The sequence below is a fragment of the Cervus elaphus genome, chromosome 18, assembly GCF_910594005.1.
Source record: "Cervus elaphus chromosome 18, mCerEla1.1, whole genome shotgun sequence".
Lineage (NCBI taxonomy): Eukaryota > Metazoa > Chordata > Mammalia > Artiodactyla > Cervidae > Cervus > Cervus elaphus.
Window position 1 is genome coordinate 30,169,325 of NC_057832.1, and position 17,112 is coordinate 30,186,436.

The following is a 17,112-nucleotide window of genomic DNA, read 5'->3' on the forward strand; positions in this document are numbered from 1 at the left end:
CAACACCGAAATCAGATTGATTATATTCTTTGCAGCCAAAGATAGAGAAGTTCTATACAATCAGCAAAAACAAGACTGGGAGCTGCCTGTGGCTCAGATCATGAACTCCTTATTGCCAAATTCAGACTGAAATTGAAGAAAGTGGAGAAAACCACTACACCATTCAGATATGACCTAAATCAAATCCCTTATGACTATACAGTAGAAGTGAGAAATAGATTTAAGGGACTAGATCTGATAGAGTGCCTGATGAACTATGGATGGAGATTCGTGACATTGTACAGGAGACAGGAATCAGGACCATCCCCAAGAAAAAGAAATGCAAAAAAAGCAAAATGGCTGTTTGAGGAGGCCTTACAAATAGCTGTGAAAAGAAGAGAAGATGAGCTCAATAAAGGACAGAAATGGTAGGGACCTAACAGAAGCAGAAGATAATGAGAAGAGGTGGCAAGAATACACAGAAGAACTGTACAAAAAAGATCTTCACGACCCAGATAATCATGATAGTGTGATCACTCACCTAGAGCCAGACATCCTGAAATGTAAAGTCAAGTGGGCCTTAGAAAGCATAACTACGAATAAAGCTACTGGATGTGATGGAATTCCAGTTGAGTTATTTCAAATCCTGGAAGATGATGCTATGAAAGTGCTGCACTCAGTATGCCGGCAAATTTGGAAAACTCAGCAGTGGTCACAGGACTGGAAAAGGTCAGTTTTCATCCCAATCCCGAAGAAAGGCAATGCCCAAACTAAATAAATTCTAACAAATTCACCCCATTTAGTAACTCAATGTCATATCATATTTAAACTTTAAATACTATTTTTCAGTATTTAAATGCATTGGTGTCTAAAGAAGTAAAGCAAGAATTATGTTCTGGCTACATAATGACACAGAAAAAAGATATATTTTATTACCAAAATTTAGGTTCAGATATTTTAAAAGTATATGCCTTGGAATGTTTTTAATGGCTCAGAAGTAGGAGTTTACTGATGTTTCAGTATTACAGGTCAGCAGGAAAAAGAAGGCAAGAACACACTAGTCTATGGCTCGCAGAAGCTGTGTTGCTAAAAGAGTGAGCCCCATAACATGTCTCCATGTTTAAGGGACTGTGTCCAGTCTGGCCTAGCAGATAAATCAGTGGTTCCCTTTCAGCAGAGGGGGATGACAACAGTCATCAGAGGGTAGTCGTGATACTGATGCTTAGATGGATGTATGGACTCTTATTTTGGTTTTGGGTGTTGAAACAAGACTCCAGGCAATGACCGGGAATACAGGGGTTATTTCCACTCCTCTGTTTAGACAGCCTACTCCAAATGAAGAATAAACAGGGTTCTCTTTCTTTTCCATTCAACAGTATTTTGTGAGTATCTGTATGGAATCCCTAGTGGCCCAGATGGTAAAGAGTCTGCCTGCAATGCAGGAGACCTGGGTTTGATCCCTGGGGAAGGGAATGGCAACCCACTCCAGTATTCTTGCCTGGAAAGTCCCATGGACGGAGGAGCCTGGTGGGCTACAGTCCATAGAGTCACAAAAAGTCAGACACGACTAAGTGACTAACACTCACTTCCTTTCATATGGAATAAGAATATTCTAATAAAAAGAGATCACGGAGGTGAGAAAAACAAAATATTTTCTTATTGCTATAACCAAGATTCAAATAAGGTGTAATGAGGGAAAGAAGCTGCTAAGTCTAACTAGCATGGTCAAGGAAGGCTTCAAAAAAGGAACAGCACTTCTCTTGAAAGTGAAAAAGGAGACTGCCTTTTGGATACTGGGAGCAAAAATAGATAAAGAGTGCCATTTGGGAAGCCTGGAGGGGATACCATGTGAAAAAAACAGTAATGCAGGAAAAAGCATGGGATTTTCCTGGAGTACAGGAAGTTCACACCTGGAAAAACGGACAATAGCTGGATCATGAAGGGTCATTTGTTTCTAGGATAGCAACTTAGGTTTAATCCTATCAGTAAGTGATTTAAAAATTGGATTCTGTAAAGTCTTACATGTTTTTAGAGTGAGTGAAGAAAATGACTGAGTGGATGGAGCTTTAGATAAAAACTTGTTTAAAATGACTACTGCAAAAGTAAAAAAGCACATCTGTATTATGCTACCATTCATGGGGGTGGGGGGGGTAGAAATTTACATTCTCCTCTGTGCAAAATAAATACAATAAGAATAAACTAAAAAAAAACAATGGATACTTTTGGAAAATGGATGGGAACAGGATGGAAAGGAGGAGTAATGGGGAGAGGGACACAGGGATGAGAAGAAAGTGACTCTTTTCTGCATTGTATACCTTTTGTATGGCATCAACTATTAGAACCACGATAATATATCACCTACCTTCCAAATAAGTATACAACTAAAATCAACCAGAGTGTGAAGGAAATTCAAAGTGGAATACAAATATTAAAAAAAGAAGTCCAACAGTATTACAAATAAAATACATAAACACTATAAACAGGGTGGGAAAGAAAATAGTTAACATAATTTTGGTTCTTGTTAGTGAATATATATTTTTTCTATAGTTCTATATAGAGTTAGAGAATTCCAGAGTGTACTCTTTATCAGATATTTGGAGGAGGGAAGTAGAATGAGAAGAAATATCACAGTAAAAAGTATATCTGAAAGAACAAAATGTACTTTCCAAGAGAATATAAACCTATAAAATTCTCTTGTCAGATCACTTAATTGGAGTGTGATGATCCACATTTGATGTGATGTGATGTGATGATAACATGTGGTTTATTCTGCCAAGAACAATATAATGACCACTTTCTTGAGCGACACTAAAGTGAATGAAATAATATATATTACATTTTCTATTACATGTCTTATTATTTCACTGAGGTTAAAATATTTCATGGCTCATTTGGAAAGGCTCTACTCATAAAATCTTGAAATAAGCATAATTATTGTGTATAACTATTTGACAAAGACACATAGAAAAGTTATTTCCTTCTTAAATTCTCAGTCTCAGAATGAATTGAGAGAAAAGTAAAAAGAATGCTAAATTATGATTTATTATTGTAAGCTTCTAGCTTACCCAACATAATAAGTACTTTCTAAATTTAAAGTGCTTTCCTTAAAACAAAATTCCACAAATAAAAGGAAGATCATATAAATATCATTAAAAATAAAGTATAATTTGATGCACTAATATTCAAACTGAGTGACCATGTCTGTCTTATGTGGCCTCAAAAAAGAAAAACACCTTTTTTTTTTTTTTTGCAGTTTTCCCATATGAAATCCATAATTAGGGAAATATAAAGGATGAGCACAATTATTCCAAACTTTTTGGTTTGTAAAAGAGAACTGTTCATATCTCTAAATCCTATAATTTAAGTACAGTGTCTTCGATTAAAATGACCTCCATTCTTTGTGTTTTTACATTTCAATAAAGAAGCTGATATTGTTTGATATTATTTTAATTTCTTATTGTGACTAAAATAGTGAGCTAATGCCTCAATAAAAATTATAAAAAACAGTTTAATAGAGTTAGGAAATGGAGAAGCTTTATGGTTAAGTAACTTAACAGTTTTCCTGCTCAGCTATCTGAGGATATGACATCCTTTGAGATTATGTTGCTAATCGATACCCCAAACTAAAGAAAATTAACCTGAATAACTCATGAACTTAATTGTTTTTGACATTATAATTAACATACCTTCAGTTTAGTAACTTCACATTTAATTGAAGGTGATTCTTTGAAGCCTTGACCAAAAACTCTCACCATCACACAGTTATATTTTAAAATATTACAGAATCCAGCATTCTCAAGTTCTATAATCTCAGGAACCTTGTCTACACAAAATAGTGATTTAAAAAATAGAACATATTTTCTTTAATTCCAGAAAAAACTAATTATTTTCCAGGCCAAAATTAAAAGCATATGTAAAATAATATTTTAAGGTCTACCCCCAATATTACTTAGTACATTAATTAAACTGTTACATGTTAACAGCAATCTAGTATTAAAGGAAGTATTACCTACTATTCAAGCCAGTAGAAACAGCATTACAGGTATTACCAGTGCCCCATTATACAGGTTTAATTAATATTTTAATAATACTTGATACCAAATAATACAAGTATTAACAAATTACTGCCACCTGGCATATGCTTTGCTTTTGCCATTTGGTTTATGTCATAGAGATACGCTACAGAGAAAATGCTCTTATAAAAATAGGTTATGAAAAAATACCCTTGTAATAAGATAATATATTTAGCAATGCAATGTATTAAATTAAAAAACAGTTCTTAACGTAAGTTTTAGGAAAGAACTGTCAAATTTTGTGCATGGTGTTGTCCCTGTATTGTTGATATTTTTATGTGTTATTGCTGTCCTACATGCCACCGTAACCTTAGGTATACTTCTCAGTGGTAGGAGAAAATAATTTCCTTATCAGTCAGAGTCAAATGACCTTCTTAGGGTATTTCTCTCCTTCTGGTCATGGTAAGATTATTCATTCTCTCTTATCAGCAAGATCTGGTGGTTAAAATAGATAAATTCAGTATAAAAAGTAATTCAATCCTTTGTTTAAGAACTGTCAAGATCTATGTGAATATAACTTTAAAAGCAATAGGATATAAAAATCCTATTTGTATTTAGAGTTCTAAAATATTTATGAAAATTTAGAAAAAGTATATTCTTTTATATATTCAAATGTTTACACAGCAACTTCTGTTTTTCTGCTGTTATTCTAAATGTTGGAGATATATTCATGAACAAAATAGTCCCGGCCTTCCTGATACTTACATTCTATTATAGGAGGACAAAAAAAAAATAAATATGAAGTGTATCACATAAGTGTTTTCAAGACAATGGAGAAAAAGTACATTAACTATTAATACATTAAGGGAGATAAAGGCTATGGGGTTGTGTGAGAAAAACTATTTTATTTAGAGTGACCATGGAAGGATTCTATGATAATATGATATTTGAATAGAGAAGACAAGGAAGTCAGTCATGAAGATATATGGAAGAATGTGTCAGTGAGAGGAAGTGTTAAGTGCAAAGGTCCTGAGGTAGAAGCAGGCTTGGCCTTTATTAGGAACAGTAAAGCTTCCACTAGAGAACACTGGCAAGTAATGACCTATGGAGGAATGGTGGATGAATTCAGCAAGAGAGGAGTCTGAGATTATATAGGGTCTTCTAAGCTATAGTAGGGCCTGCCAATCTTACTTTGAAGGTGATGAACAGCCAACAAAGGAATTTAAGCAGAGGAATTATACAGTCTGACTTACATTTCAAAGGAATCACTACATGAAGAATAAACTTTGAGAGAATCTAAAATAAATATCTCTCAGATAATGGTGGCTTGGACTAAGTTGGTAGCAGGGAAAGAGATAAAATTCTTTGAAACTAGAGGGGAATTTCTTTCTGATGGATCAAACATGAGGCTTGATATGAAAATAAAAGTCAAAGTGACTGAGTTTTTAACATGAACAACTGTGGAAAGAAGTTTGCTTTTACTGAGATGGAAAAGAACAGGTTGGTGGCGGTAGGAGGAAAATCGGGAGTTATTGGTTTAATGATTATGAGAATCAAACTGACTTTCTGATGTCTTCCTCTAATTTACTGTGACAAAATAATGAGTACCATTTAGATAGATTAGAAAAAAAAAAACAAAACTAAGCATATTAGTAAAATGAGCAAAATGTAAAAAGAGCTTAAAAACACTAAATTTGGGAGTTCCTGGCAGTCCAGTTGGTTTCAGACTTCACTTTCCCTGGTCAGGAAACTATGATCCCACATGCCTTAGGGCCAAAAAAACACAAAATGTAAAAACAAAAGGAATATTGTAACAAACTCAATAGACTTAAAAAAATGGTCTGCCATCAAAAAAATCTTAAAAAAAAAAAAAACACAAAACACCTAAATGTGAGTTCTAGAAAAACAATTATTCTCTACAAGTAGAGGACCAGCTATGTGCAAAGGCCTTGAAGTCAAGAGGACCTGACATTTTAAGGAACAGCCACAGAAGCCAAAGTGAGTGGAGAGCAATGAGTGAGCGTAACAGTAGTAGAGGGTGAGTATGGAGAGATTCTGTGTGCCTGATCACATTGTGTCTTACAGGCCATTACAAGTACGCCAGCTTTTATTCTGAGTAAGATGAGACTGTTTTGGAAAAGTACTAATGTATTGATTAATATAATTTGGGTTCTTTTCCATACATAATCTGAATAAAGTCTGGTAAGACACTGAAGTTAAAAAAAAAAAAACAAGTTTTCATAATCAGATAAAGTACACAAGATCAAAGTTGGACTGTATTGACTTACCTTGGGAATCACTGCAGTCATAAGAACCAAAGCCTGGGGAGCATGCACACCCCCATTCCATACACTGCCCAAGGCCACTGCATAAATTTGGGCATTTTAAAGACAAGAGAATGTCTTTAATTGACTTTCTGTATTCTTCTCTGTTATATTTCCCCTTTTCAAAATCCTCTTTTCACATTCATTTTCTAAGAGAGCTACAGCTGCTTCTTCCCAGCTTAGATCATCTTTTAGGAGATGATCTTAGACACATGTCTATCACACTGTCTAGTCTCTTGCCAAGAAAGCCAAGACAGTGCCTTCCTATGCTGGAGGTGGCCAGAGTGTGCTCACACGGTGCCAATGTGCTATACTCAGTGAGGCCAGATGGTGTGGGCCACGTGGGGGCAAACTCTTGGTTGACCTCCTCAGCGTGGTCCTCAGGGAAAAAGTAAGTGAACTCTTCTAGGTCACTTTGGCCAAGACTTTGGAAAGCAAACAAAGGAAGAAACTCACTAAATTGTGCTGTTTCCATCTGCTTTGTCGACCCCACCTTGTTTCTTGGCTGTGATTACCCTGTTCTGTGTATGTCTCTCCTTGTCCAAAGTTTCTGATGCATCTTGGTTTTCACTCCTGGGGTGATTTTGTAAATTTAAGTCTAGATTGGTTAGGGTCACACGCCTTTTTTCTTGAGGAAGGAAATCCAAGCTGTTTTCTTCTTGAGATGTATGATTGCTTATTTCTCTGACAAGAGCTTCTGAATTAAGATATTCAGACGTGACATCTAGCTCTGGTATCAAGGAAGAATATTTGACATGTTTTGGGTCTTTGCAAGCTGAAACGACCTCTGATGGAGAAACAGTGTCCAGATGATGAGAAGATCTCATCAGTGAATACAGTGGATACAGTGAAGCAGTGTCCAGCAAGCAGCTACAGTAGGATAGTTTTCAGGTGATGGCAGAGAAACTGGCATTGTGTCAAACATGCTTTCTCCTGGTAAGATCCCTCCAGATGGAAAACAGGAAAGAACAGTAATTTGGACAAGAACAATTTTTCTTCAGTAACTTGTTGGGAAAAAACAAACAATGTTGAATTATCAACCACTCATTTTAAGTCAGACATGAATATGATAGTAAATGAAAATAAGTTACTTTCTTACCTCCACTCATTAACAAAAGCAACACAATTATTAAAAGTTTGATCAGTTATGATCCCATTTTTATCATGGAAATCATTTTCTGGATTTTCCTCAGAGGTGCCGCAAAGTCCCAGAGTGTTTCTGTAATCTAAACTAGGAGCTCTGATTGTTAAACTCATGCCCCATTCACTAAGATCATCATGGATAAAAGCTCCAGAAGAAAATCATATCTGAAATACAGAAATAAAAGATGTTTAAACAATATTCAATATAGATTAAGAAAAAAAACCCTATATTTTAAGCAATAAGAAATAAATTCATTTATACTTTTAATACAAAAGGAAAATAAAATACTGGTTTTCTTTAGATCACAAGTTTCCTTTTAATATTACATGTCAAAGTAATAGAATTTGCATTTTGCAGACTTGAAGTTTTATCTCCATATTGATCCTTTCACTGAGATATTTTGTTTATGCTCCTTTTGTTAAATAATTTACACTAAAGCAAATATTTTATATAATTAAAACAGCTAGAAATGTTGAGGATAATGTTTCTGAAATAATATCTCTAATTATTTCATGTAGAGCTAGACTGCTGAGTAATTAATTTACACAGATAAATATAGTTCCAGAGGAGAACAGATTCCTGTGGGTAATCAGTATTCTCTTGCAGTCAGTAGGTAATAGAATCAGAAGCCAAATTATACCAGAAAGTTGCTTGGGGAACTGGGAATGGCAGCAAGGGGGTTTCTTGAATCATTTTAAGAGCCTGTGTCATCCATGAGCCTCCTCACAGGAGGATCACCCCTCTCCCAGGTCAGGTGCTTTGATGTCTGCGTTGAAGATCACTGAAAATACACCACCTGTGTTTTGTTCCTCTGACTCTCCTTCCCCTTTTAAAGTTTTAAATTTAAAAATAGCCCTTTTCTCCTTTGAAAACAGTTAAGTAAAAACAGCTAAGTGTTCACTGCAGAAAAATATTTTAAAAGCAACCAAATTTTACATTACTACTCAATCTGAGGTAGGTAGTATATCTTAGTGCAAGTGCTTTGAAAAGCTCTCCTATATTTCATTAATATCTTCTTCACCTGTCAATAAATTCACATTCACTCCAAAATTTTCATGAGTACAAAACGTTCTATTATGTGACAGCACTATATTTAGGGTTTTGGTTAAATGGGTTTTATTCATCACTGATTAATTGTACTTTTTCCCTCTTGGAAAACTATAATGAGTTTCACTATGGTTCTGCACATCCTTGATTATTTTGATAAATTTTCAGAACTAAAATTTCCTGAAAAAATGGCACACATAGGTTCAGATTTTTTTTATGAATAATACGTATGTTCTCTGGAAAGACTGACTACATTGTCTACACTTGGTCTTGCATGAGAGGTGTTTGATCTGCATTTCTTTGATAAACTGGTGAGGTTGACATTTTCATATTTTTGTTGGTTATTTGTACTTTGGGGCATATCAGTCAGTTTTATTTCTTTGCGAATTGCCTATTTATATTATTTGCTCATTTTAATTGGAGTGCTGACTATATTAGCGATGTCTGAGTGCTTTCTGTATTAACTGTGTGCTTTATATGTAGCAAATATTTTCCCTTTTTGATTTGCATTTTGGTTTTTAATGGCAATTCAAGTATATAAAGCTACGTTAAAAATTCTTACTTATCTCAATGCTATAAAAACATTCACTTAAACTTGCTGTTGCAGCCTGGCGGAGCAGAGACCAGAACCTGCCCTATGACTCCAGGGTGCGGCAAACTGCACCCTCCTGATTGTCGTGATTGTCCGTAAGCATGTCGACCTGACATTCTTGGGGCAGGAAGTGCTCTCTGCTCCGCTTCACTGCCTACCCCTGCGTCCGTCTCCATGGAAACAAAACAAGTTATTCCTGATCAACAGCAAAGCCGGCGCTAATCAAACGCCCCAGTATGGCCATTCCCTAATGATCTCATGTGACTTCTGCCAATAAACGTGTGGGCTGAAAGGAGCCATTCTGTCTTCCTGCCATGGAGAGCAGCAGGGCCCCCTGACTCCCCGCTTGCCAAATTATATGGGTCTGTCTTTTCCTTCCGGCGCTCAGCCTGTTTCAGGTCTTTCTCACCCGCTGTGCTGGACCTGGCAACATTTACTACTTTCATTTAAACTTAAATTTCATTCACCTGGAATTTACTTTTTTGGAAGATGAAGGGAAGATGACCTTAAAATACAAATAATCAGCTCACAGATATTAAGTATTATTTTAAAATACATAAACTTAGGTCTGTTTCTTGATTTTCTAGTCTCTTTCATGTATCTACCAGTTTATTCCTGAAGCAGAATCATCTGTATTCATTTAAAAAATAGTTACTCCTGAATATTTATTCTTATGTATTTCATCTCTGCCTGATATACTGTTTATTAGATGTTATCAAAAATATTTTTTGTGAATAACCCACCGTTATACTGAAATCTTAAAATAAGGCATTTAAAATTTGACAGTTTTAACTTTGTTGTGTCTGTTTTCGTGGTAAGTGAAAAAAAATGTATTCTGAGATCTGTGTTAATTGGTAAGTTATTTTCTTAAAAAAACTAACATTGGAAAATAATAGCGCCTAATTTAATATAGATGAAATTCAGATTTGAATCCAAAATCAGTAGAAGAAAACAAAAAATACTTTTAACAGTGAATAATCATACATACTGTGACTTTTCTTCCTAAGTAAGATTCACTTATCTTGATATTGCTGGTTACATCTTGGCTCTTTACAAATAAATATGGCTGTGATTCATGTAGCTGACCACTGCACATATCAAAAGTAACTACATCACCTTCTTCTTTGGCAACAAAGCCGCAGTTAGATGACACAGGATAGTGAAAGCTTCCACAGTCCCACTGATGTACATGGACTTCAGAATCACGTGACATACTCTTATACAGCACAAATGTTCCAGTGTTGAAGTTATCATACATCCTATCATTAAAAGAAGTCAATTGCATTAAGAATTGATTTAAAATACCACAATAGTATGTTATAAACTAAATATACATATTAAATGTATGTATATGCATTCAATATATTTTGATGCAAGAATGGAAAATCTATATTCTAACAGCTTTATACATCACAACAGTCATTTGTAGATTACTAAATGAAACAAGGAAGTAATAAACACCCGAATCTCTCTCACTACATTTTTCTTGTGTTGCATCACTTCAGCCGGTCCCCACCTGGAGCCTTCTCTTTCTGACACTGCTTTCTGGCCCCTCAGATGCCTACTTACTTTGACGAGTCTGTCTCTCTCCACCCATAAAGCTTACACCTCGTGAGGTCAGGGGATGTTTGTCTGTTCTGTGCACTCCCATACTCCAGCCCTTAGAGTGTGGTTTGCCACCTAGTTGTTACATGGTTAATACTGTTGAATTATAACAAATTAAATTAATCGTCACTATGCTTTCTTCAGGTTTTTCCACATAAACTTCTAAGTTTAGTTATCATCATAAAGGATTTAATTATAGTCATAAAGGATTTTTGTATGTGGGGTCACCTACAACCTTTCAATACCTTTTCAAACTTTTGGAGTTTCACTTGTTATTGGGGCAGGGGGCTCTACATCTTTTTGCTGATATTAAATAATTTTATTAACAATGATCACATTATAATTTTTTAAAGAGGAAATGACCTTGTATCACAAAGAAAATTTTGACTCAACGAGGAGGTATTCTTATTACTTCTTTAGCAACATTTTAAAATCATGTATTTCCCAAAACAGTATAATTGAGTTTAAATCCTTCTATGCAGATATTAACAGCAAGATAGTTTAGGTTAGTGTAGGGTCATTTTGCTCAGTTTACTTTAAGTTCCAAAGGCAGATATCCAGGTATTCGCGATGGATACAACAGTTTTTCCCCTGAGTATCCTTGCAATGAATTAGAAGTGGTTAATTTTTTAAATAATTATAATGTGTTAGCTTACGGATGTACAGAACAAACTTTGGGACTCTGTGGGAGAAGGCAAGGATGGGATGTTCTGAGAGAATAGCATTGAAACAAGTATATTATCAAGGGTGAAACAGATCACCAGCCCAGGTTGGATGCATGAGACAAGTGCTCAGGGCTGGTGCACTGGGAAGACCCAGAGGGATGGGGTAGGGAGAGAGGTGGGAGGGGGATTGGGATGGGGAATACATGTAAATCCATGGCTGATTCATGTCAATGTATGGCAAAAACCACTACAATATTGTAAAGTAATTAGCCTCCAACTAATAAAAATAAATGGAAAAAATAATAATAATTATAATGTGTTAGCTTAATCATCTTACCTAAACCTTCAATATTATTCTGTATATTTTATAAAAAGAACTAGATTTTAGGGCAAAAAACATTTCACACAAACAAATATTTTGAAACAAAACATTGATGTCCATACATGCCTTCCTTTTTAATCTTTCAGTGAACAGGACTAAGAAAAGAAATAGTATAATGTTTAAAACAAAGCAACAAAATCCAAGAGAAACACAAACTACCAAAGGAGAAAGCTTTCAGGAACCTACCTGCCATCAAAGGTGATTATATGTGGATCAGTAAATGAAAAGCAGTAAGCAGTTGGGACATCTTTCACTCTGATCTTAAAAGCAAAGAAATCCCTAAATATTGCTATTAATTGTTATTTAGAGATATACAATAAATTTTCTAACAAGCTCAGTGAATTTTTAATTAGCTACTGTTTTATCATAGTTATTAAGATAGGAATCATTTAAAAACTGAAATAGCTCATTAAATAATTTTGAGATGAAAAGTTTATAAGGTATAGTAATAAAATACATATATTTTTAAAGCTTAGTCTATAAAAAGATTTTTATAATTTGTTAACCTGGATGCTGTCTGGAATGTAGCTGTTCCACAGGAAATTCTCATGAACTATAGGTTCTACTACAATATTTGTGACTCTATTCTCATCTTGTGAAAAATCTGTAACTGCAGTATAGTAGACAAAAGCATGGCTGCAGGTTCCGTTAGCACAGGATGATGTCTGGTGAAGGTCCACGTGACAGGAAGACAGTGCCGAATTTAAGCCTAGCTGTTCTGTACCTATTTTAGTGAAAGAAATACACAGAAAATTTTCCTAAGAGAAACTACCAACCAAAATCCATAATAACATAGAACAGTGAATTCAGAATTTATTCTTAAATTATTATTTAAAAATATACTGGTAATTTCTAAATAAACCAAAGCTGTTGAACTCTACCTGATCTTTACAAAAAGTTAATCAACATGTGTGTAAACATATATACATACATACTACTATTTTTCATAGGTTATAAATTCATATGCTCTTGGAAATAATTTAGAAGCAATATAAAATTTATTTTTGTTACTGTAAAGAAAACAATGTAATTCTAACACTATGAAACATAATTTTTTCTATCTAATTCTTGTAAGCCTTGGGTACAGATAAATCTTAGGGCTTGAACTTAAGTTCTGTTCATTGTTGAGTGATAGCAATGATTACTGAAACAGAGTTCACCAAGCAGATTTAATTATTGATACAGAGTTCATCACTTTAAAAAAGAGAAAAATCAAAACTAAGTAATTCCACACCAGAAATAAATCCTCAGTCTCTTTTCACCTTCTGAGTGTCGCAATATATTCAGAAACTTGAGATGCTTTTTGCCTTGGAACAAAAAACACACACAAAAATAACTTGGAAAGAAAAGAGAAGGAAGGAACTCTAGAAATCTGTGTAACTAAACAAAATGGATAGATTCCACCAAAAGCTGGCTATAAAAGAAGTTTGCTCTCACATCCAATTGGTGAATACAAAGTCCATCTGAGATAGGCTCACTGCATAGATTCTAAGTTCCTGAAAAAATTTTCTCTTCATGCATTTTTTTCCCTAGGAATATATACTTTTCCCATATACACAACAAACAGCAGAAATGTCTAAACTTTTAGTCATCTCCCTAAGGGGAATATGAAATATATCTTGCTTAGATAGAACCACAGACATAATTTCCCCTAGTCTATGATGTGAGGGCCAAGTACTGTTCTTTTTAAGACTGGGGAAAAGCAGTGGTGTCTTTCTAGAAATGTAATGCATGTGTGTGCTCAGAGGCTCAACAATGTTTGACTCTGCGACACTATGGACTGTAGCCCACCAGGCTCCTCAGTCTGTGGAGTTTTCCAGACAACAATGCTCGAGTGGGTTGCCACTTCCTCCGCCAGGGGATCTCCCTAACCCGGGATCCAACCCGGCTCTCTTAAGTCTCCTGCACTGGCAGGCCAGTTCATCACCACTAGCTCCACCTGCGAAGCCCAGAAATATGGTAGGAGACACCAACTCCTGCTCTATAGGAGTAGAGATATAATGAACATATGCTTAAGGAAGATGAGATGAAGAATATCAGAATGAAATAAAGAAATTTTATACAGAAAAAAAGGAATTGTTTTTAACTGACAAATAACAGATAAACTTCTAAAATGTAGGAATATATTTAGGCTGTTTTTATATTATTTTAGCAGTGCTTATTGTATTGAAAGAACTTAGAGCAGGCAAATATACTTTAAAGTACACTTGGAAGGAAATCTTTGCCTAAAGCAATTTTGGAAGATGTCAATAACATCACCCTCTTCCTATTATTCCCCATAAACTTTAGTAAAATTTGCGTATTATGCAAATATACACAATAAGCAAATAACTTGAAGCAGATGTGTCAAATAGCCTGAGAAAGAGGGTTTAATTTCATATTCTGGATTATATTTAAAAATAAAGTGTTGCTTATGGTGCTCCTGAAATCCGAGTGAATAGTTGGGTGTTACCTAAGCCTTTTGAGTGTCAAACATGTTGGGAGAGCCTCTTTTGATTCTTTTTTCTATCTCTCTAGTCATCTCTTTCTGGGTGAGTACTTCCCATGAGGCAATCTCTCTTAGCATTTTTATCCTTTTGTTTCTCTGATTTAATTAGGTATAATAAAGATGTGAAGACCTAGATACACCATTGCACTTGGTGTATTTACTAAATAAAATTTTATGCCCTAGGGTGAAAAAGGTATTAATATATGAACAGAGTTATAATCTCTCTTAAAAAGTATTTTAATTTTTTTATATTTTACTTGCTTGGTCCCTATATGAGAGGCTTAGGGGGAAAAAAAGAAACCAATCACCCCAATCACTGCCATACATGGTTTGTCCTCTCACAGTCTATCTTGTTCTGAGGGAGAATTTCAGCTCTCTCTGTGGCTGTGACAGTGTGTCATACAATCTATATAACTAGTCATTTAAATGGAAGAATTTGAAAGCAAAACATCTCAAACATGAGCTTACATTAGAGAGCAGAGTGAGAAGAATGCATTATGGGATTTGTGTTACATAAGCTTGAACTTTTAGCATAACTTATCACACCTTCCTCAGGGATGACTTGGAAGATCTTAAAGACCCTTAATGTGTGTCCCTCAATCTCTGAAAACAAAACAAAGAGAAGAGTAAGTGGAAGGATGAGGAGAAGGAGAAAGAGGAAAAAAAGGAGGAAGAGAAAGATAACAATGTGGAGATTGTTTATTATTGTCTTTTTTTCCCTAACTTGTGCTTTGAGCCCTGGAGGGATAAATGTGGATTGCAATATAGATTGCTTTGGCAATCATAAATTCAGCCCAGTATTATTAACATGATTGAGTTGTAAAATGATGTAACCATGCAATATAATTAATGAGTGCACTCCAGTGACTTCCTGAAGAAAAAAAGCATTGGTTATTATTTGAAATCTAATCATGAAGTGGATTTAGCATATTACCTTGATCAACAGTTGTCAGTTTTAATGAGATTTTGCACTCCTGATCAAGCTCACTGAATCCAATAGGACAAACAATAGGAACTGTGCTCTTTATCCTCAATTGGTATCCATTCCCGTCTTCAGATATAGTGCTCAATTCAGGTTGTAACTGGTGTAAGAAAACATGTAAAGCAATCATTTTAAAATATAATTTATTTCTGATATAATAATTTTGAAAGGGCATTCCCCTCCATAGCGCCTATGATGATAGTAATAAACACTAGAATTTTTGAACTAACCAAGATCAATTAAAACCAAACCCTCGAAAACATCAGTAATGCACAGAAGAGTACATTGATAGTTGCTGTAATGTTTAGAGTTTAGGCACAGTTTGGTTCCACAACACATTTTAAGCATTCTGGTTGAAGCCTGCCTTCGTGATTCTGGCTCAAGGCAGACAGAATATTTTTCTGCAAAAAAAAAGGGCAAGTATATTCCAACTTTAGTTCGGTAACAGGCCCTCAAAGCTCATTGGCACTAGAATTATTTGAGCTATTTCTCAAAAAATACAAACTCTTGGGTCTCAACATGGAGTCTGTGATGTGGTCCTAGAACCAGCAGCCACAGGTCACAATGTGGAAAACACAGTTCTAGAGGAATAATCTTTCAAATATACACCCACTGCCACATACCTTAATGCCGGCAAAAAATTCTTGGCTTTCAATGGCTAAACTTTGTACATGTGGGTTCTCCAAGAAAAAGACGGAAGCACTCCAAAATATCTATGAATACAGTTAACAAATAGTCATTTAGCAACACAATTATGGAAGACATATGGATAAATTATTGAAGTACTTAACTTTAACTTTTGGTAGATTGTGCATAAGATATAATAGAGAAAAGTAATTTAAAAGCTTGCTTGAAAATTGAGAAAAAGTCCATTATAAAATATTAGTTGTTTAAACTTCAACATAAATCAGTGTTTTGTAGACTTTGTATTTAAGATGTTTTTAAAGGTGGATAATAAATGATATTATCATTGGAAAAATAGAAACTTTTTTCCCCAGAATAAAATTATATTTTAAAACAAGAAAGGGACATAAATTCATAAGGGTTCATTGATAATAATCAGTGAATTACTAAAGCAGATTCTCATAGAAAGTCACTAAGATTACTGATTAATCCAGTTATCACTGGAGTTGGCACAACTCCCAAGAAAAAAAATTAAAAACATTGTGCTTTATATCCTGAGGATAAAGCTTATATTAGAATATATATATTTTTAAGCACTTTTTTTTTCATTTTTATTGGCGTATACTTGCTTTACCGTGCTGTGTTAGTTTCTGTTGCACAATGACGTGAACCAGCTGTGAGTATACACATATCCCCGCCCTCCCGGACCTCCCGGCCCCTCCCCGCCCATCTAGGTCATTCAGACCACTGAGCGCCCTGTGCTTTATATTACAGCAGGTTCCCACTAGCTAGCTATTTTACAGGACTATATGTGTCAATGCTAATCTCCCAATTCGTCCCCACTTCCCATTTTAAAATCCATTTTTGAAAATTAACACATTTATGAAAATAAACGAAAATCCAACTTTTTGAACATACCTTGTCTCCAAGTCTGAGATTTATACCATCCAGCTCTAAAAGAGAGAATGCCTGAACTGTGGTCTCTTATTTCAGCTCTTCTTTGATTTTCTTGAGAAGAAAGCCTAGCCCAAGCTATGTGAAATCCCACCGAGTTGTTTGTAGGGAAAACATCAAAAGCACACCTACAGAAAAGCCTGGACTCAATAAGCTCCACCACAGCCTCTGGCCTTCCTGGGGGTGGTGGTGGTAATGAGGCAGACAGCTGACCTGGTGGGAGAAAATGTGTGGTTGGTCATCTTACAGAGCTGTTATGGGAAAGCTCATGGAAACTCTAACTCAGTAAATGTAAAATACATTTAGAAAAATA

General features: G+C 35.0%; 1 protein-coding gene across 1 annotated transcript in view; it reads right to left on the minus strand.

Moving 5' to 3' along the window:
• VWDE (von Willebrand factor D and EGF domains) overlaps positions 1–17,112 on the minus strand; it is a 79,705-nt gene that overhangs the window by 40,555 nt on the left and 22,038 nt on the right. The window contains 15 exon segments of the mRNA XM_043873225.1: positions 3,666–3,802; positions 6,281–6,442; positions 6,445–6,521; positions 6,523–6,772; positions 6,775–6,837; positions 6,840–7,205; positions 7,208–7,261; positions 7,408–7,624; positions 10,088–10,358; positions 11,938–12,011; positions 12,258–12,475; positions 15,174–15,321; positions 15,845–15,934; positions 16,764–16,850; positions 16,852–17,007. Of these exon segments, the coding sequence (XP_043729160.1) occupies positions 3,666–3,802; positions 6,281–6,442; positions 6,445–6,521; positions 6,523–6,772; positions 6,775–6,837; positions 6,840–7,205; positions 7,208–7,261; positions 7,408–7,624; positions 10,088–10,358; positions 11,938–12,011; positions 12,258–12,475; positions 15,174–15,321; positions 15,845–15,934; positions 16,764–16,850; positions 16,852–17,007 (2,370 nt within the window).